This window comes from Engraulis encrasicolus, chromosome 20 (assembly GCF_034702125.1).
Source record: "Engraulis encrasicolus isolate BLACKSEA-1 chromosome 20, IST_EnEncr_1.0, whole genome shotgun sequence".
Classification (NCBI taxonomy): domain Eukaryota; kingdom Metazoa; phylum Chordata; class Actinopteri; order Clupeiformes; family Engraulidae; genus Engraulis; species Engraulis encrasicolus.
In genome coordinates this window covers 38,060,482-38,081,130 of record NC_085876.1, presented here as the reverse complement: position 1 = coordinate 38,081,130, position 20,649 = coordinate 38,060,482, and the positions used below count along the sequence as shown (strand labels likewise).

Genomic DNA, 20,649 nt, shown 5'->3' with positions numbered 1-20,649 from the left:
TATTGTTAAAAGAATATGCTTTTGCTTTTACCAGAATAATTTGACCAGGAATGAGCGTAGAGTGTTTTGATGAGAGTCAACAGTACAGTACATACAGTACAGGGGTGCATTTCTCAAAAGAGAAGTTGTTAGCCTGTTAGCAACTTCCGTAGTTGCCAATGAGAAAATGCATTGAAAACAACAGTAGCTAATGTAGTAAGCAACTTTGGCTTCGAGAAATGCACCCCAGTATTGTAAATCTCCCAGTCTTTAGTGTCTACGTTATACTGAGTAAGAGTCTGGCTCTCACACGTGTGTGTGTGTGTGTGTGTGTGTGTGTGTGCGTGTGTGCTTGTGTGTGTGTGTGTGTGTGTGTGTGTGTGTGTGTGTGTGTGTGTGTGTGTGTGTGTGTGTGTGTGTGTGTGTGTGTGTGTGTGTGTGTGTGTGTGCGTGCGTGCGTGCGTGTGCGTGCGTGTGCATTTGTGTGAATGTTCGTGCGTGTTTATTTTGCAGGGACCAGCCGGACCTCCAGGATACCCAGGAGCCACTGGCCAAACGGGTCCAGCTGTGAGTGTTTCATTTAAGGCTTTAGACTTTTGCATTGCCTTGCTTGCTTTCATGTCGTGTCACATTCATCACATCTTAAAAACGATTAAAAAAAACATCAGAGAAACATCGCAGAAACCCACTGGCTGGGGCTCATAAGCATTAATCACGGCATTATTGCCTGGTGTGAAACACCTGTTCCCATCGACACATATTAATGGTAACAGCTTGATTAGGTGCTTGCCAGTGTGCCATAGTTGCTTTGTGGCCTCAGATGCCGATTAGATGAGGATTTGACAGTTCGCAGAGGCAAAAAAAGACATGCAGCGCAACAAATCAAGGGTCATCGATGTTGAGCTCTTTATCCATGTGAGTCTTTGTTCGTGAGAGGTAGAAAAGGCATGCTCACACCATCGCCTGTTACTTGATCTTTAAAGTTTTAACTGGGTGCGGGATTTTACATAAAGGAGATGAATTGAAAAAGTAATATGCGCTTACCCCAACATGTTTTGGTCTTATAACTAAGAAAAACCTGAAGAGTCCTTAACTTCATCAATTATATGTCCTTGCTTATATTCTATACTGAAGGTCCATATCTGTTTTATGTAAGGTCTACCTTCATATTATCATATATCACATGTCTTCCTTCCCCCTGTAGTTGCCATCACTTCATTTGAATGTAAATAGACTCATCCATATTCATAGAAGTGCAGGCCTGGTCCATGGTGAGTTATATGACACCTGTGTGGTTCTGTGTTGCAGGGCGCTGATGGAAATCCAGGCCCCGTCGGACCCCCAGGGCCCCCAGGAGAGAAGGTAATAGGAGTGTGTGTGTGTGTGTGTGTGTGTGTGTGTGTGTGTGTGTGTGTGTGTGTGTGTGTGTGTGTGTGTGTGTGTGTGTGTGTGTGTGTGTGTGTGTGTGTGTGTCGGAGTGGGTTAGGGGGAGGCCAAGGGGAGGCCAGATCAATTGGAGAATTGATCGCCTCAGGTCTTTTCTAGTGAAAGTTGAAAACGCGATACAAAGGCAGGTGAAATTGTGAATTGTGAGCAGTCACAATGGCGTCCAGGGAGCAGTATGTGAGGATTTTTTGCCATGCTCAGCACACCTCATTCAGGGAGAGAGAGAGAGAGAGAGAGAGAGAGAGAGAGAGAGAGAGAGAGAGAGAGAGAGAGAGAGAGAGAGAGAGAGAGAGAATTGATGGCCTCAGGGACTTTCTAGCAAAATGGAAAATGTGAAAGTCAGTACCATTACTTGTAGACTTCAAGGAGTTTAGCTGTAAGCAACTGGAATATGTCTTTGAGCTTGAGGATTTCAGAAGAAGTCCAGTTTCTTACAGCTACAGTTAACTCTTTAGATAAGATGGATCTGGATGGGGGGCATGGTGGCATGGGGCAGCTGTGGTGTATTTAGGGAGTTGGATTTTAAATCACAGGGTTGCAGGTTCAATCCTCACCTGAACTACTCCCTATCTCCATCCATGGCTGAAGTGCCCTTATGCAAGGCACCTATAACCCCTCATTGCTCCAGGGACTGTACCCAATACCCTGTAATATCTGGCAGTTGCTTTGGATAAGTTAGTTAGAAACTTTATTATCCCCAATGGGGATTTTTTTTGTCAGCAAGTAAGATACACATCAGGCAGGTTGTATTGCCTATGACATGATAAAAGCAAAGATTTAACACATACAATACACACCTAGATATAACATACATGACATGACAATAGGCAGGACAGGACAGGATAAACTATTCAACAGTTCTGCTCAACTTTCAACTTCACTGGTGTCACACAATGACCAAATAATAAAAGTGGATCGTGGATAAAAGTGTCAGCTACAGGGAAGTCACAGTGTTCTGTACGGCGCCTCCTCGCAGAATGCCGTTTTCGCAATTAAAACAAACTTTTCAGTGTGATGACAACCATCACACCTATTGTATAGCTCATTTGAAAGAGGAGGTTGTCGTCTTCAAAATAAGATCAACTAGAATTGCGGTGGTTAAAGCGATGGTTCGGAGTAGAATCACCCTAATGCCATTTGAACCGTGACACCCATCCACCTTTACACCCGAAGTGTTTTCTGCCGCAGGCTTACATCAACAGAGTTGCCGTGTTATTCGATGTTTATTCTGGATAGCTTGACTCAAGCGCATATGGATCCTGGGCACCGTCCAAACTTTCCCCACAAAAATAACATGTCATGACACCAAACTTCTACAGTATAACAAATGTGGTTTGTACTCACAAAAAGATGAATTTGAAACTTTGTACATAGTCCAGGAGTTTATTAGTAACAACACACGAGACGATTAGCTTTTCTGCTGCTAAACATCCGTTGACGTCACTTCCTCCAGCTGGGACTGTCCACAGCATGGCATAATATTGCCGGAAGCGATTGCCGACACATAGCCAGATAGCCAAGGACTGGACCATTTTTTGCTGCCATTAAAATACACAAGAATGGAAGAATACACTGCCAGCATGGAATAGTAAACTTACCTCCACTGTTCCTGTCGCCGGTGGCCCCACTCGTGGAATGGCATATTTTTTTAGCTGTACTCTCACTCGCTGCACCCTGTTCTCCTTGACAGTCGTAGGTTGGATGAAATCGTCCTTGTCGAAATGTCTACTACAGACACGATAGCGCTTTTTCTTCAGCGTCTCGACCGGCGTCGTAATGTCCATATTCAAAACAATCATCCACTGCTGTAGAAGTTCCTGGTCATCATGTCTGTACGGCAGTTCATGGAAACTTTCTTTATTGTAAGGTTTGTGTTTTAGTCCACAGCCAGGATATATGCACGAGTGTGGCATCATCTTCTATTTATTAAACGTGGTAAAATTTAAATCCGAAGTGGTTAATTTCTAGTTGTAGCGCAAGCTGTCTTTTTGAGTTTTCCGCCTTCCGGACTTATTTGTTTCCATCAACAAAGTCCCAGATGGAGGAAGTGACGTCGACGGATGTTTAGCAGCAGAAAAGCTAATCGTCTCGTGTGTTGTTACTAATAAACTCCTGGACTATGTACAAAGTTTCAAATTCATCTTTTTTTTGAGTACAAACCACATTTGTTATACTGTAGAAGTTTGGTGTCATGACATGTTATTTTTGTGGGGAAAGTTTGGAGACGGTGCCCAGGATCCATATGCGCTTGAGTCAAGCTATCCGGAATAAACATCGAATAACACGGCAACTCTGTTGATGTAAGCCTGCGGCAGAAAACACTTCGGGTGTAAAGGTGGATGGGTGTCACGGTTCAAATGGCATTAGGGTGATTCTACTCCGAACCATCGCTTTAATGTATGGGTTCATTGATTTGAATCAAAAATGTAACAGTAGTCCGGACACATCTGACCAAATAAGTAACAGTACTCCGTACAACTTAATTACATTAAAACGGTGCATTACCAATGGCTTTCATGCACGATCTAATGTCTATGTGTTTGAGAAGTGCTAAACTAATTGTTATCCCTTCCATGAAGAGTTAAAGTGAATATAACACGGCAAAAATAACATCGCAACTGCGTATGGAAGTGCCGTTCTTGGCTGCAATGTAGCTTGTTGCAATAAGGTTGCAACAAGCTACTTCCGGCTAGCATGCATGCTGCCTTCAAAGTTATCTTTACCGTGTTGTAGTTATTCAAACTCTGTTTTGAGGGGATAGTTTGACAACAAACAAACACACCAACATTGTAATTGCATGAAAATCATTGATAATGCGCCATTTTAAGGTAAACCAGGTGTACGGAATACTGTTACTTATTTGTTCAGGCCGACGGAAGCTAGCCACTCATGGCTAACCGGCACTTGACGCAAATAATCAACCCATGCATTAACTACAATATTCCACAGTAAGCCGATGTGGCATTATTTTTAAGACAACAACCTCCTCTTTCACATGAGCCATTTCAACGCAGTCTCACCCCAAGTAGTCAATTTCTGACTACCTTGGACCAGACGGCAATTTTTGACGTCTTGGGTATTCCTTCCACGTCACATTTTGACTATGTGGCCTAACCCTAAACCTATTCCTAAACCTAACCTCAATGACGTTATGCTGCCACAAGGGGGCGCCTTTGAGGACATAGTCAAAATGTGACGTGGAAGGAATACCCAAGACGTCAAAAATTGCAGTCTTGGGGTGTCAAAAATTGAGTAGTCAAAAATTGACTACTTGGGGTGAGACTGTGTAGGCCATTCATAATGGTTGTCATCACACCAAATGGCATTGTTTCGATTGCAGAAACGCCATTCTGCGAGGTGGCGCTGTACGGAACACCGTGACTTCCCTGTAAGTGTTATGTAATGTAAAGTAATCTGGATGAATACGAATCTTCACAGACTATTCACTTTTCCAGCCACTCGTGATCACATAACATATTACTAGGGATGCAAATTATCGATTAATTAATCATTAATCATTAGTTGATAGCCTTATCGATCGACTTACGATTAATTGATAAGCAGCGTTTCCCCCCCCAAATCTCAATGTTTCTCGGAAAAAAACTACTAAATCTAAAAAATGTAATTAAAAATTCAGATAAAATACCACATTTAAATTAATTCTATTTCAATTCTTTAATCCAAAGGTGATTTAAATATTCCCACTATTCACAGCCCTCTTCACACACACTCTTCACATGCCCATTTCACCTGGGTCTCTTATCAGTTGAATTGTCGATTAATTGCGATTAATGTTTTTTAATGCATTGATGCATTCATCGATTAATGCATTCATCGATTAAAGTCGATTAATCGATTAATTGTTTGCATCCCTACATATTGCAGCGCACAAAAATATGTTCTTGCCATAAATTGGACAGAATCCATCACATAGTGTATTGAGCTGTGGGAAGCCATGAGAACTGCACCCTGGGAGCAGCTTCTAGTGCCATTAACACGGGACACCTCTATCATGGGAGGCAAGATGGAGGAGAGCACGGGTTAGATTGAGAGATTGCCGTATCAGTGGGGAACTGATGGCCTCAAGTCTTGTATAGCGAATGTAATAGCCTGCCAAATGCAGGACCCAAAAATCCGCTAGTCTCATCTGGCCAGGTTAATGACCGGGTTCAATCAATGGAACCCATGGAGTTCTTTTGAGGTGTGTCAATGAAGATTGTAGGATCTTTAAGTTGTTTTTGTTTTGTTTGTCTTTTTTTCTAGGGCAAGGAAGGTGGAAAGGGAATCCAGGGACCCCCAGGTCTTCCTGGACTACAGGTAAGACACAGATGCTTTAATGGTTGTAGTCACCCTTACTGTATACTGTATGTGAATTTGTTTGTTTGGCTGAGTTTGTTTGTTTGGGTTTCCGAACACTTAGTGACTATGGCTTACACTACTCAGTCATGCTGCTGAATCTTAGATCCTTTATTAACTTGAATGCATGCATATGTACGGTAGTTGATTACCATTGAACTATATTTTGTATCCAGTGTCAGTAGTCATGCAGACTGTTGTCATAGTTGGATGATGGAAACCCAAACCCAAACTGAAACATTGGAATAGTCATTGAAAGAAACGTCATTACCACTACAAGACTCTGACCGTGCACAGGGCCTTTAATAATACATTGTGACTTGGGGTTGTTATTGTGTTTCTGAAAGGGTGCTCCAGGCAAGCAGGGCAAAGACGGCCGACCGGGAGAACAAGGAGAATCCGTGAGTACACAAGGGCACCCTCAACATAGCACGTTAGATGGTGACTGCCAGAGCTCTAAATTAACACCTACCAATCGGTGAAAGCTGGTGAAAATTCAGTTTGTCTAAAAGACAATAAAACTTTACTAGCCACTTTGACTGATTAGTTAATGTGTGTTTGGCTAGTAAGATGGACATAACATGTAGTATATAGAGAGTGTGCTCAGAATGTTGAATGAACACTGTTGAATGAAGCTATTGTCAATAGTCTGAACATTTTTGATGTACGTATGTCATTTCGTTGCAATAAAAAAGCAAAAAAAAGAGAAAACATATTAGCTATTTATCTGAGCCTTCATGTTTGATGGCAGCAAATGTTCCCTCAGGAGGCAGCTGTCATCGTCTCGTGGCTCAGCTTCATCCGTTTGATAAAATGTGTGTCCCTAGGCCAAGGCCTAGGTAAAAAACACTCAAGATAAAAAATAATGAAAACAAATATTCTTTTAAGAGACCTTGTATCCATTAGGGAGTATGTTTGTCTTTTTTTGTGACTGTATTTTACTATTTGTTCTGTAATTATGGTGTTCTTCTCAGGGCAAGCAAGGCGAGCCAGGACAACCAGGACAAAATGGACTGAGAGGAGCTCCTGTAAGTTTGCAGTGGGGGATTGTGGGTAAAAGTGGAGATTGTTGGGGTCGTATCTTGCCTATCAAGAACCTGAAGTTTCTCAACCAATCAGCTACCTTGTTGTTTTGTTGTGTTTTCTTAACAGGGATTCAAGGGACACAGAGGTGAACCAGGACCTCCGGGATCAAAGGTGTGTTACCAAGAAAAAGCTGTAAAATTAGACCTGAAATGTTTTGAGTTTCAGTTTTTTTTATTGTATTCTAAACTGTCATCAATTTCATGTTCATGTTCTTCTTTTCTTCAGGGAGAAGACGGAAAGGCGGGTACCAACGGAAGACCAGGACAACCAGGCAAAGATGTTAGTATTACATGAAAATGCTTAAAGGGGCTTTTCTTCATCTCTGATGTGCTTTACATCTTCAGGGAAAGTGAAAGCCCAACTCTGAAACTCCAACTCCCACTGTCATTGTGACACAGAACTCCACAGCACACAAGTGCACACTGCATACAACATAATAGCATTTATACCTCACCCCTGCAAGCATCCAAATGGCGCCTGAGAGGAAGCAATGCGGCGGGACGGTACCATGCAGGGTACCTCAGTCATGGAGGAGGTTGGGGGAGAATACTGCTTAATTACTCCCCCCACCAACCTGCCGGGTCCGGAGTCAAACTGGCAGTCTTTCGGCTACAAGTCTGACACCTTAACCGCGTACCCATGACTGCCCTTTAATTGTTTAATCATCATCAGCAGTGGTGTAGCACTTACAATGTGGTGTTACACTGTCAGGAAGTGACACCTATAGGGCTTTCAGGCCGACCAGAACGGAGCTGGTGCCGGTGCCTGCACCAGTTACGGTCAGCACTAAAGGGCTTATCTGCCAACCGCCTGTGTTCATACCGGGCTCTGAACTTCTTCCGCAAGTGACTGTATTACCCGGATGAACCTGCTGACGGCCACGCTGTCGTCACGGTTCGCGGAGAATAACGTAGTATTTTGCGGTTTGCATTGCGAACCAACTTTCTGGTTCGCGAACGCTAAAATCTTTGGTGTGAACACGACCGCCGGTTCGCGATTAGGTGCGGGAACGGGCACCTGGTTCTCAGTCGGCCTGAATGCGCTACTAGTGTGGGACTGATATAACCATGTCAGGAAGAAACGGACAGAATAATATTGTTATAATGATGTGCGACAAGTACTATCTAAGTCTAAGGCCATGATCACATTAAGCCAGATAAATATGAATACACGTATCCATTGTTAAGACGATCTGCATCCACTCTATCAATATTTGTTAAGCCAGCGTTTTCTATACCCTTGTTTTCAATATGTGTTTTATGCCTTTGAATTTGCTGTATTAGTGTGGACAGGAGGTGTAAACAGATACATTATTATGCGTTTCCAGATGTATCCTCAATAATATGGACGGGGTCTAGTATGTTGACGTTATGTGTGATTGTCTTGCTTTAGGGCAGTGCAGGAACTCCAGGACAGGAGGGAACACCTGGACCAAGAGGAGAGCGGGTCAGATATTACACTCACAAGCAACTGCCCACAAACACCTTCTGTGCCATGCAGACATGCAACCACTTTGTTACTCTGGCTGTCCGTCCGTCCATCTTCCCATCAGCCTCGTGTTTCTGTTTGTATCTCTCTCTCTCTTTCTCTTTCTCTCTCTCTACTGCTCTGACTCTTTTTTATTTCTTTACTCACTCACTTCTCTATCACATTCTCATTCTTCTCTACTCTATCTATATACAGGTATATAACTCTCTCCCCCCCCCCCCCCCCCCCCCCCCCCCCCCCCCCCCCCCCCCCCCCCCCCCCCCCCCCCCCCCCCCCCCCCCCCCCCCCCCCCCTCCCCCCCCCCCCCCCCCCCCCCCCCACCCCCCCTCCCCCCCCCCCCCCCCCCCCCCCCCCCTCTCTCAGACAAACACACACAGACAAGCACACATACACACACAGTCTTATACAGTATGATTCATCAGTGCCATGTGGTAATAAATATATCTTCTTCTCACAGGGTTCACCTGGAGAGCCAGGACCATCAGGAAACAAGGGCCCTCCAGGCACTCCTGTAAGTGATGAAACACACACACACACACACACACACACACACACACACACACACATACACGCACACACACACACACACACACACACACACACACACACACACACACACACACACACACACACACACACACACACACACACACACACACACACACACACACACACACACAGGAGTAGCATCAGACACTCCTGTAAGTGATGGGGCTCCTCCAGCACCTCTGTCTGTCTCCCTAATTAACTGTTTGCTCTGACAGTGCTGGTATGGGGATCGCGTCATTCAGTAATGTGTGAACTCTTAATATCCCCTTCTCTGATGTTACATCAATGCGGTGTCATTCTGTTGTGAATGTGTTGTATAACAGTATTGTCTACAATGAGATACTGTACTGCGAGAGGGGGATGCAATTACAATCTTCAAGTATGTCCTGGTCAAGGTCTAGCCTGGGCGAAAGCCGACTATTGACTCCGTGAAACAGTCTGGCAAAAGCTAAGAGGTCTCCGTGGAGGGTGGAAGATGGTCTGATCTTACTCTGCCATTTAAATTCATTGGAGTTCTGAATTCAAATTAAAACACATATTGTGCTTTATTAGCATGCTGTTATGATATAGTGTTGCAAAAGCATTCAAATAACAAAACAAAAGTGTGAATAGTGTTGCCTTAACCAATCAGTAACAGACTTTATGGGTGAGTTCTGCGTCACCACTCTCAACTGTTTGCTGATTGGCTAAACAGTGAGCGAACAGAGCTAGGAGGGTTTCGCCAGACTAGGTGCGGAGCCAAAATCTTTGGGTGGAGTACATAAGATGGTGTCGCCAGGCTAGTCAAGGTTAGGAAGGAAGAGGACTTAATTTAGAACATCATGTAAAATCAAATTCACTCCAAGGACATTCAGTGAATGAATGAATGAATGAATGAATGAATGAATGAATGAATGAATGAATGAATGAATGAATGAATGAAATTTAAAAAGAGTGTACTATGTGTATGCTGTAATGAATCACAAATGCCAAAACCTTGTAAGACATGCAGAGAACGTCTATTTCATGTTTAAAAGTTTTCTGGCTGAGCCATCTGTGTGATGTTGAATAAATTTGCTCAGGTGCAGACATCCTGTGTACTGCACTGTACGTACGTATATGATGTATGAAAGATAATCTCATAGCTTTTCACTTACCTTACAACCATTTCCCTACCTTCTAATCTTTTTTCCAATTGGCAGCATGCACACACACACACACACACACACACACACACACACACACACACACACACACACACACACACACACACACACACACACACACACACACAAACACACACACACACACACACACACACACACACACACACACACACACACACACACACACACACACAGCCCATGCTCACAGGACTTGTCTGATAAATATTAAGCTCAGCAAATCCCATGCTGTGATTTCTTTCCTGTACTGCACAGGAAGCCATAGCGTAAGCCATGTACAAACGAGAAATGGAAAAAGTCCCCTCCTGCACACCTGCCTTCCTTCCTTATCAGGGGTTTGTTTATTTATTTTTCACCATCTTTCGCCTACAGGGTCAGGCCGGAAATAAGGGAGAAAATGGAGGGCCAGGACTGCCAGGATTCCCTGGTCCTAAAGGGCCCTCGGTACGTTTATGCATTTCTATTTGTTTGACAGAATGTTCATTTGTTTTTAATGCAAATTACACATGTAGAGATAGAACCTCTCTTTACATCCTGCCATTCCATGTACAGTATTATGTAATTATTATATATATATTTTTTTAGTGACTTAATTAGTAACTTATTAACTCTTTTTCTAGTAACTTTTAGAAACTTATTTTTAGTAACTTAACTTGGTAACTTTTTAAACTTTTATTGGACTGTGCTGCCCTAACAGCTTATGGACCTAGACGACTAGACTATAGGCCATGTTGTGTTTTGTGTGTCTTTAATGTGCATTTACATGTGGATTGTGGAGAAGTGTCATGCAAGACAAATTTCTGTGAAAACAGACAATGCAAGTTTATCTTATCTTATCTTATCTTTATCTCCTATTCCTGATCAGTCACAATATTGTCTCATTTGTCCAAGTACGAGTTAATGATGAAATCTTGACCAAACTTGGCAACTAATGGTACCTGTACGTAGTTTATGCAAACCGGTTATCATTGGGGACATTAGCGAATGGTTGAGGAACATTTGGATTGAAAATCAGTTTAGAACTAGGCGCTGACTTGAACAAATGTTTTAAGTGTGCTGAATGGGTCTCCACCACAGCACAAGTTCTTTTCACAGGGTAAACCATGATTTTAAGCGTCTATGAAGCGTTATTTGAGGTGCAACATCAACTAAATGGGCGATAATGGCCTTTTTTGCTTATTCTAATTTTCTTATGTTGATGTGTTTGTGTTTGTGTTTGTGCTTGTGTTTGTGTTTGTGTAGGGCCCTGCTGGTCCCATTGGTCCAGAGGGAAAGCAGGTAAGGAAAAGCCAACACTACTTTGTCATTGAACAGTGTTTGTTGATTTATTAAATTTATGGATTATCAAAGATGTAACAAAATGCTGTCCTTTTGCAGGGAATTCCAGGCAAATCCGGGGACCGTGGATCAAAGGGTGACAAGGTAACAAATCTCATTCTTTCAGTGGAATGTGTAAAAATAAAGATAAAATGGTTTGCCCAAATGTCAGTTCCACATTAATGTAACCATCTTCAGGCCTCCGTTGTTTTAAGAATTTGCTTGGGCAGTTTTCTCTTCTCTTTTTTTTGCCGATAAATCTAATTTATCGTTTAGTGGAATTTTGTCTTCACACTCCATATAATTCAATGCAGGACCCACGGACAAGTTACACTCATAAATACATAAGTACATAAACAATACGCCTATCCTTCATCCATCAACCCAGCACAAATGTATTAAGCTAGACTCTTGCCCATACAGTAGATCAGTGATTCTCAAACTTTCTCAGACCGAGGACCACTTTGTCCCACCAAAAAATGTTCAGGGACCACCTCTCAACTGAATTGACAGTTGACAAGTGCCAATTCGACATCGCTAAATTTGATGCAGATCACTTCGTTTTTATTTACATATACAAGCCTGTCTTATTATGGTGAACATATTACTTCAGACATGTTTGACTTTGTAATAATGTAACAAATATAGCCTTCTGCTAGCATGTCTTGGAAAAGTAGAAATCATCTTGCGGACCACCTGAGCTCTGTCGCAGACCACCAGTGGTCCCCGGACCACACTTTGAGAATCACTGCAGTAGATAGATGTATGTTGACATAATTATGTTCTTTATTGATCAAAAGACAAGAAACAATTATAGCCAACTCTGGTACTAGAACTGTCTTGTACATGGCTCAAAGCTAATAAGCTAAACTAAACTAAATTAAATGACATAACCATTGCAAACGTATGTATCTATACATGTGTGATCTGTGCTGTAGGGTGACTCTGGTCACTACTCACTAATCAGCGGTTCCCAAACTTTTCCCCTGCGCACCCCCTTTTACATTTCAATGGGGTTCGCGCACCCCCTAAGCGAATGTTGCACAGCCGCACATTTTGGGCAATCCTCATTTCCCATCGACATTACATTTTTTCTGACATCATTACAATGGAACTTGTTGCATTACAAGTCTAGGAGTTATAAATTACACTTCAGATGGATCCTTCAAGCGTACAATTCATCAAACAATTAAAACTACCCGACGTTCATTAATGTTGGATAAAAAAACACACATATCCACCATTGCTCTATTCAGCTCGTGCACCCCCTTGTGACAGGCCGCGCACCCCCAGGTGTGCACGCACCACAGTTTGGGAAACCCTGCACTAGATAATATACAGATACACAAATATTTACAGAGGTCCATAGACAGATGCATTCATGAACTTGAGTCCAAGCTGAGAAATCACAGAAGCATTGAGAGCTCGTCTAACCTGTGTGATCTGTGCTGTTATGTAGGGCGACGCAGGTTTCAAGGGAGACAAGGGCATGACGGGCGACCCCGGTGTGCCCGGAGTCCCTGGGGCCCCCGGCAGGAAGGGACACACGGGCATGATGGGAATGTCAGGTCCTCCAGGGGAGCCCGGAGCCTCCGGTCCGCCCGGAAACCCCGGAAACCCCGGTCAACCTGGTGCTCGGGTGAGTATGACGCCAGAATACTACTAGCAACACTAAATAAAAGTGATTTTAAAAAGATATTTTTTATACAGGCAAATTAAAATGCTAGAACCAGCTCTATATTTAACACATTTTCTTGATTATTGTGAACAATGAGGTAATACAGTTGGTACATTATTTTAAACAAATTTAATTTTATGCATGATAATCTCTTGATCAACTATAGGGAGAATCACCATCGATTGAAACAATGCGAAGGCTCATCCAAGAAGAGCTAGCCAAACAGCTTGAAGGTAAGGTTACTGCATGACCTGTGTTCTTAGATGCTAATCTCAAAAGAGTTTGCTTATTACTTAAGTAAGTCCTCGTGGGATTTTAATGTATGGCTATGCCATATTTATTCTTTGATCGAGTGGACTCCATAACTGAGGCACTGCATATGAGCGTAGCTTATGCTTTGAACCCAGTCATCATACGACCTTCATTGACCAGTAAAAGCCCAGTCTGTATACCAAACGTGTGGTGCACAATCTGAATTCAAACATCATTTTACTGAAATGTCTTCAAGAAGTAAAGAACAACACTTCAGATTCGCCCACGAATGTTTTTGGCTAAGCACCCTTAAGGACTGAAGGAGGGTGGTTAGCCCAAAACGTTTGTTGACAAATAAATAAGCAAAAATCAAGGGATCTCAGTTCATCTACTTTATGTGGGATTCAGCACCTAGTTAAAAAAAAACTTTGAAGAACAAGTATGGTATGATAAGCACATCTTTTCCACTTTTCACCGTAATGTCTTCCCCTGCCACAGTCAAGATGGCCTACCTCATGGCCCAGATGCAGCCCACCCACGTGAAGAGTTCGGCGGGTCGCCCCGGGCCTCCAGGACCGCCGGGCAAAGATGGCACCAGTGGCCGACCCGGCGCACCAGGAGAGCCCGGTATGCCTGGTGCCCCGGGAGGGGATGGCATTCGGGGACCCATGGGCCCTAAAGGTACAGTACGACAGAACTACTCAACGACGTGTTGAGTGATTAATGAATGGATGACTTGATTGGTTGGTTGTTTGATTGGTTGAATGTGAAATGAAGTGAAACTGAAATCCCACCTGGGAAACTCCAACTTCCATTGACATTCTGACACAGCACTCCACAGCACTCAAGTCCACACTGCGCTCAACGAAATTGCATTTATGCCTTACCTGTGCAAGGGAGCAGCCCCCAATGGCACCCCAAGGGAGCAGGGACGGTAACATGCTCAGGGTTCCTCAGTCATGGAGGAAGATGGGGGAGAGCACTGATTAATAACTCCCCCCACCACCAACCTGGCATGTTGGGAGTCTTACAACCTTTGGGCTACAAGTCTGGCGCGCTAACCGCTTACCCATGACTACCCTATGAATTAATGAATAAATTAATGAATGAATGTATGGATGGATGGATGGATGGATATATAAAAATAAGAAAAAAATGAAAACAAGCAAGCATGAATTTAATTGAAACATATGCACACTTTTAGTTGTGAGCAGCAACTCTACTCAATGTCAGCCTGTCTGTCTGCAAAGTGGTTCGCTTTTTCGAGGGCTTGCAAATGACATATGTCTGTGGGCCTTGCTATAAAGCTAATGGTCATTCGCAAAACTTGAAAGGTTTAAGTATAGAAAGAGTGGCTAGCAAAATGTTTATGACTCACTTTGCTGCAAAGTTGAGGTTTGCCATTGTTACATTAATAAAATGTGTTTAATACAGATGCTGATAGGATAGGATAGGATAGGATAGGATAGGATAGGATGGGTTAGGATGGGATACTAGGATATGACGGGATACTAGGATAGGATAGGACACTAGGATAGGATAGGATAAGATTGGATAGGATAGGATAGGATAGATTTGGATTGGCAGCTGTAGAGAACCGTATATTATTGTCATGTACAGTATGTAGCTAGAGGACACTGGGAAATGCTGCCCTTTTAAGCGCCCAGGGACTTCAGATGTGCAATTGCACATCGAGTTTAGTCAGAAACGGCAAAACATCCCTGACCTTCACGTATGAGTCATTATGGACTCCCACGGGACACATTGTATGGGGAACTGGTGACATCTTACAGCAGCTGGAGCTGAAATGTGACGTGACCTTTACATGTTCCCTCGTGACCCCGTGCTGTTTCTGTGTTTGTCACCGTCACCTCCACAGGTGAGAGGGGATCCAAGGGGGACAAGGGAGAAGACGGCATTGGCCAGCGCGGTGAACAAGGTCCTACTGGTCCCATAGGTAAGTTCTTTACCATACAGTACATTAGACACACTAACTGCCATGACAGAAGCGTATGGACAACTGCAGTATAATACCTGCTGTTCACTCTGTTTAATCCGGCTAAATTGTAGATTAGATGTATGACGTTCATTTTGTCCTAAGGTTATATTAACAATTCAAATTATTTTGTTTCAGACATGTAAAAGTTTGTTATCTTTTACCTGACATATTTAGACTGTGGAACTTCGGTTTTCATCAGGCGGTCACATGGATGTTGAAGTGTTGTAAAACATGTCACACTTCAACATCCATTTGACCCTCTGCTGAAGACTCCGTCGAAGTTTCACCGTCGAAACATGTCAGGTAAAAGATCACAAACTTTTACATGTCTGAAACAAAAGAACTTGAATTGTTAATAAATTGTGGATTGTTTTTATCATCGAGCATTCGATGGTAAGGGATGTTCACATTTTTCAAGCTTTTCAAGTTGTTTCATTTTCTTTAACCCTACCAATAATTGTAATGAATCAAATATTTTGGTATTTACAATAACTCTTCATCTTAATTCTTAGTCTTTATCTTCGAGAGTTGTCTTAACATGCTTCACACACATAAAGACCTTGTTTCTGAGACCTGGTTTTTTTGTATGGTTGCCCCTCCCAGGCCCACCCGGTATGCCAGGCTACGGTAAGGACGGCATGCCCGGCGCGGCGGGATCGCAGGGAGAACCTGGCAACCCCGGCGTCCACGGCCAACCCGGCCCGCCAGGTCCCCCCGGGCAGTGCGACCCCTCGCAGTGTGCCCTCTACGCCAGCATGGCAGTGCCCAGACCCAAAAACGTTAAAGGGTAATAGGGGAGGGGCGGTGGGCTTTCACCACTTAAAAAGGAGGGGTTGCAGGTTAACCATTTTAAGAAAATGTACTATTATGACATCATGTTGGGGGTTCCGCAGGCTCATAGGAGTCTATGTAGAACCTTAGAATCCTGGGGTAGTTCCCCCAACGTGATGTCATACCTGCAACCCCACCTTTAACACCACTCGCTCACTTATGTACACCCCCCAACCCCGCCTCTACCCAATATGCCCCCTAAGGAAGGAGAAAAGCAGCCTGCCAATGAACTCAGTGTTGCAGTGAACCAAGAACTTTTCCAATCGAGATTCATCACTTTAATAACCTCAGTGTGGGAGGTTGTATGGGACGTATGGTGCTGCGGGTCAGAATATCTGTGGTTTTTGTAATGTCTGTTGCTTTTTTGTTTGTGATTTTTTTTTTTTTTTGTTCAATTTGTTTGTTTGTTTGTTTGTTTACTGTACCTACGTATGTTTGGCTGTGAGCGGATGCCTTTAGGGAGCGTGTGTGGTGAGCAAAAGAGGCTTTGGCAGAAAATAAACATTCACAAGTTCCTTTTTCTTTTCCGATCAGGGATGAAAGTCCAGGTACCTAATCAGGTTGAGCTCCCAAGTCCTTATATCTACCGCCATCGAACGTGGCAACAAGTGTGGGAGAAGTGAAGGTTAATCTTCTCTGCCTTGAGTTTCCTAGAGCCATGGAGTAATAGCAGCATCCATCTTCTGGTCCACCAACACACACACACACACACACGCACGCACACACACACACACACACACACACACACACACACACACACACACACACACACACACACACACACACACACACACACACACACACACACACACACACACACACACACACACACACACACACACACACATTCACAGACACACACACACACACGTATATACACACACTCCCCTGACCCTCACTGCTGGCCCATCCTATCGGAATCAGCACAGTCCAACTGCAGCTCATCAATCACGCCCTTGCAGAAAATTGATCCATTGTTAGGGATGCGAACAGCAAGGCAGGCAGGCAGGCAGGCAGGCAGGGAGGCAGGGAGGCCTGCTGGGTGATGGTCTTTTTTTAGGTCCTCAACTCAGCTAGTAATTATCTAGTAAGTCTGGGGGACGTGTCTACTAGATTTTTTTTTTCTGTGTTATTGACGAGTGTGCCGTCTGCTGGATAAACAGTGGGAGAGATGGCTCTGGCCATATTGACAGCTCAGCCACGCTGGTGAGATCATTAGTGAAAACCCACATGTGCCTGCAAATGACTCACTCTTGAGCGTCTTTCTTACAGTTTGTTCCCCCCAAACGCACAACAACAAACACACGAAGACACACACACGCACATGCACATGCACACACACACACACACACACACACACACACACACACACACACACACACACACACACACACACACGCACGCACACACACACCCTCACCCTCACACTCACACTCACGCGCACACACACACACACACACACACACACACACACACACACACACACACACACACACACACACACACACACACGCACACACACACACAGACACACAGTGTTGCCCTTTTTGGTTGTTGTTCCCAACCCTCTCTGCCTGTCTCCGGTATCTACCCCAGGTGATCAATCTTCTGGCTGTTCAATAGCCTGCAGCAAAACAGTACTTCATCGGAAAAGCCTTACAGGGGTGCATTTCTCGAAACTATAGTTGCTAACCACATTAGCTACTTTGTTGTTTGCAATGCAATTCCCCATTGGCAACAACCCAAGTTGCATTTCTCGAAACTATAGTTGTTAACCACGTTAGCTACTTTATTGTTTGCAATGCAATACAATGCAATTCCCCATTGGCAACTACCCAAGTTGCTAACTGGCTAACAACTACGCTTTCGAGAAACACTCCCCAGATTTGGTTGCTGCTGCAAATGGCAAGTGTTTCTGCATTTACAAGACCTCTAGACGTGACGCGTATATAGGCTACATTAGTGACAATGGAATTTAACGTCGTGAATAAAGACTGAATGAAATGAATAGCAACCTGCCAAGACAGAAAAGGAAAAGAAAGTACACTGCGTTACATCTTAGCTAGGGGAATCATTCAACCTTTTGGCAAGTTAATGATGTTCCACACAGACTTTAAAGGAAGGGTTGCAAAACAATAGTGTGTGTGTGTGTGTGTGTGTATGTGTGTGTGTGTCTGTCTTTCTGTCTGTCTGTGTGTGTGTGTGTGTGTGTGTGTGTGTGTGTGTGTCTGTGTCTGTGTCTGTGTCTCGTGTGTGTGTGTATGTGTGTGTGTGTGTGTGTGTGGTGTGTCTGTGTGTCTGTGTGTCTGTGTGTGTGTCTGTGTGTGTGTGTGTGTGTGTGTGTGTGTGTGTGTGTGTGTGTGTGTGTATGTGTGTGTGAGAGAGACCACAGGAAGGAAGTTCATCATAATCATAGGCTCATCCCCACCAATCAGCATCTACCGTCACACACACGCGCACACACACACACACACACACACACACACACACACACACACACACACACACACACACACACACACACACACACACACACACACACACACACACACACACACACACACACACACACACACACACACACACCATATCCCCCCAGTAGCTCTTTTGCAAATCTTTTCCCAAGTTTGAAGTTCATTTCAAGCCTCATTTCCTCCGCAGCTTCCTTCACAGCCTTTCCATCAGCTTTTTGCTGTGGCTTATTAAAATATCAGTGGCTAGAGCAGTCTCCTAGTCAGAAGGCAGATTTTTCCTTTTTTTTCTTCTTTTTCTTTCGTTCAGAAAATGAAGACATTGTTTTCGAGGAGGGCTTCTCCCTTGTGCGTGTCACAGATCACGGCTCTAATGAGACGAGTGGTATTGTGGTATTGCCACAGCCACTACGATCCGATCCCATGCGATATCACTTAATTGAACGCCGAAGAAGAAAAATCAAGGAAAAGAGCCCTGGCATATATGCTGGGTTTGTCCATATGTTTAGATATGATGGGTACCAGTGTGACCACTGCATCCTCTGCAGTGCTATGCCAGAGAGAGTAGAGAAAGAGAGGTTACATTGGCCCATTGTTTCCGGGTTCTATTATTGCAACGGGGGGGGGCAATAGGCAGGGCAGACCTAGGCAGACCTAAGGACTATTCTATTCAATGCTTGGAGTATTATGACACGCCCCTTTAGGCAGACCGGAACCGGGTCATGTTAGGTGCCCATAGCAACCTATTACATCGGCATATCTCTATACGTAAAGAATCTCTGGCTATTGTGCTACTACAGCCTTTTCATCAGACACTCTAAAGTGCTAGTGTTGGGGATGCTCAGTCGCGGTAGTCTGCTCCATATCCCCCGGTGAGTCTATTAAAGCGCTGCTCGACTTCAGCAAAGCTATTTTGGGTCATACGTGAGATTTTGTGTGTGTGCGTGTGTGTGTGTGCATGTGTGCGTTTGTGAGGGGGGAGTGGTTGTCCAGATTTTAGCTTAAGTTGGCAATGGCTGGCTGGCTATGTCTGTGCATGTACACATCTGTGTAAAGATGGTTTATTTGCCTTGTGAGAAACCCGGGATCAGGAGGTGTGGAAAGCCATGGCTTTGTAAAAAAGTGAAAGGCTTGGTGCTTGTTATTGTTAGTGTAGTACCGTTTGTTCTGTACAGCCAAGCCAAGGCATGACAAATCATGTGAAGTCTCTGAATTGCTCCTTGAAGGGTAGCCTTTGAACTTCTTGTTTCCACATTTCACAGGATTGAATTGGTGCTAAAGCTTGACTTGAATGATCAAGTTACTTTTTTTGTACAACAAACTAGAAGCTAACATTTGAACAGAACTTTTCTTTTGTCTGCCACACTTACATCCAACAGAGCATAAAGAAGGTAGTGGCTATGGCTGTATATTGTCTTCTCTACAGTACATCAGTTGCCTGGTTAACACCAGACCTAATCACAAGTGAGATTAGGTCTGGGGAGTTGCCTATTGTAAATTCCGTATGGGGCCGGAATACTTGGCTATTATGACACACTGCCCTGCTCTCTGATTGGGCAGAGAAACTGTTAAGGTCGGAATGCTTGGCCATTATGACACAGATCCCATGATCTTGTACGTTATGAGTCATCCTCGCCATACTGTCTTTCAGATCGAAACGATTGTGTAGAACTAAAGGCAGTATGGGAGTTCCCAGGCTAGTACATCAGCATAATACATGTTAACTGTATAGTTTGAGTGCTACAGAATGGTATGCCTGGAGAAGCATGCTCACGGTGAAGGACTATAGGGAGGATGTGAATGCCCAGTGTAGGATGAAGACTTGCTATTGATACTTCAAAGCCTAGTTGACTTGTGCATTGCATCATGTTCTTATCGCCTAATACAATTGTGAAGTTGATAATACTATGCAAGAAAAAGACAACATTTCAATTGCCTGTTGTTTAATATGGGGCACTAGTACCTTGGATTTTGCTGAAACAAAATGTCATACTGTCTTTGTTTTATATAATGCCTCGTCCTTCTGTGGAGTAT

General features: G+C 43.7%; 1 protein-coding gene across 3 annotated transcripts in view; it reads left to right on the top strand.

Moving 5' to 3' along the window:
* col22a1 (collagen, type XXII, alpha 1) overlaps nucleotides 1–16,659 on the top strand; it is a 131,223-nt gene extending 114,564 nt beyond the window's left edge. For all 3 annotated transcript variants that reach the window (XM_063185914.1, XM_063185913.1, XM_063185912.1), the window contains 17 exons: nucleotides 493–546; nucleotides 1,288–1,341; nucleotides 5,689–5,742; nucleotides 6,129–6,182; nucleotides 6,756–6,809; nucleotides 6,934–6,978; nucleotides 7,093–7,146; nucleotides 8,260–8,313; nucleotides 8,813–8,866; nucleotides 10,440–10,511; nucleotides 11,310–11,345; nucleotides 11,445–11,489; nucleotides 12,844–13,023; nucleotides 13,229–13,295; nucleotides 13,813–13,995; nucleotides 15,194–15,271; nucleotides 15,917–16,659. In XM_063185914.1, coding sequence (XP_063041984.1) covers nucleotides 493–546; nucleotides 1,288–1,341; nucleotides 5,689–5,742; nucleotides 6,129–6,182; nucleotides 6,756–6,809; nucleotides 6,934–6,978; nucleotides 7,093–7,146; nucleotides 8,260–8,313; nucleotides 8,813–8,866; nucleotides 10,440–10,511; nucleotides 11,310–11,345; nucleotides 11,445–11,489; nucleotides 12,844–13,023; nucleotides 13,229–13,295; nucleotides 13,813–13,995; nucleotides 15,194–15,271; nucleotides 15,917–16,104 — 1,326 coding nt within the window. In that variant the 3' untranslated portion in view covers nucleotides 16,105–16,659. The remainder of the gene's footprint in view (nucleotides 1–492; nucleotides 547–1,287; nucleotides 1,342–5,688; nucleotides 5,743–6,128; nucleotides 6,183–6,755; nucleotides 6,810–6,933; nucleotides 6,979–7,092; nucleotides 7,147–8,259; nucleotides 8,314–8,812; nucleotides 8,867–10,439; nucleotides 10,512–11,309; nucleotides 11,346–11,444; nucleotides 11,490–12,843; nucleotides 13,024–13,228; nucleotides 13,296–13,812; nucleotides 13,996–15,193; nucleotides 15,272–15,916) is intronic.
* Nucleotides 16,660–20,649: the final 3,990 nt, after the last annotated feature.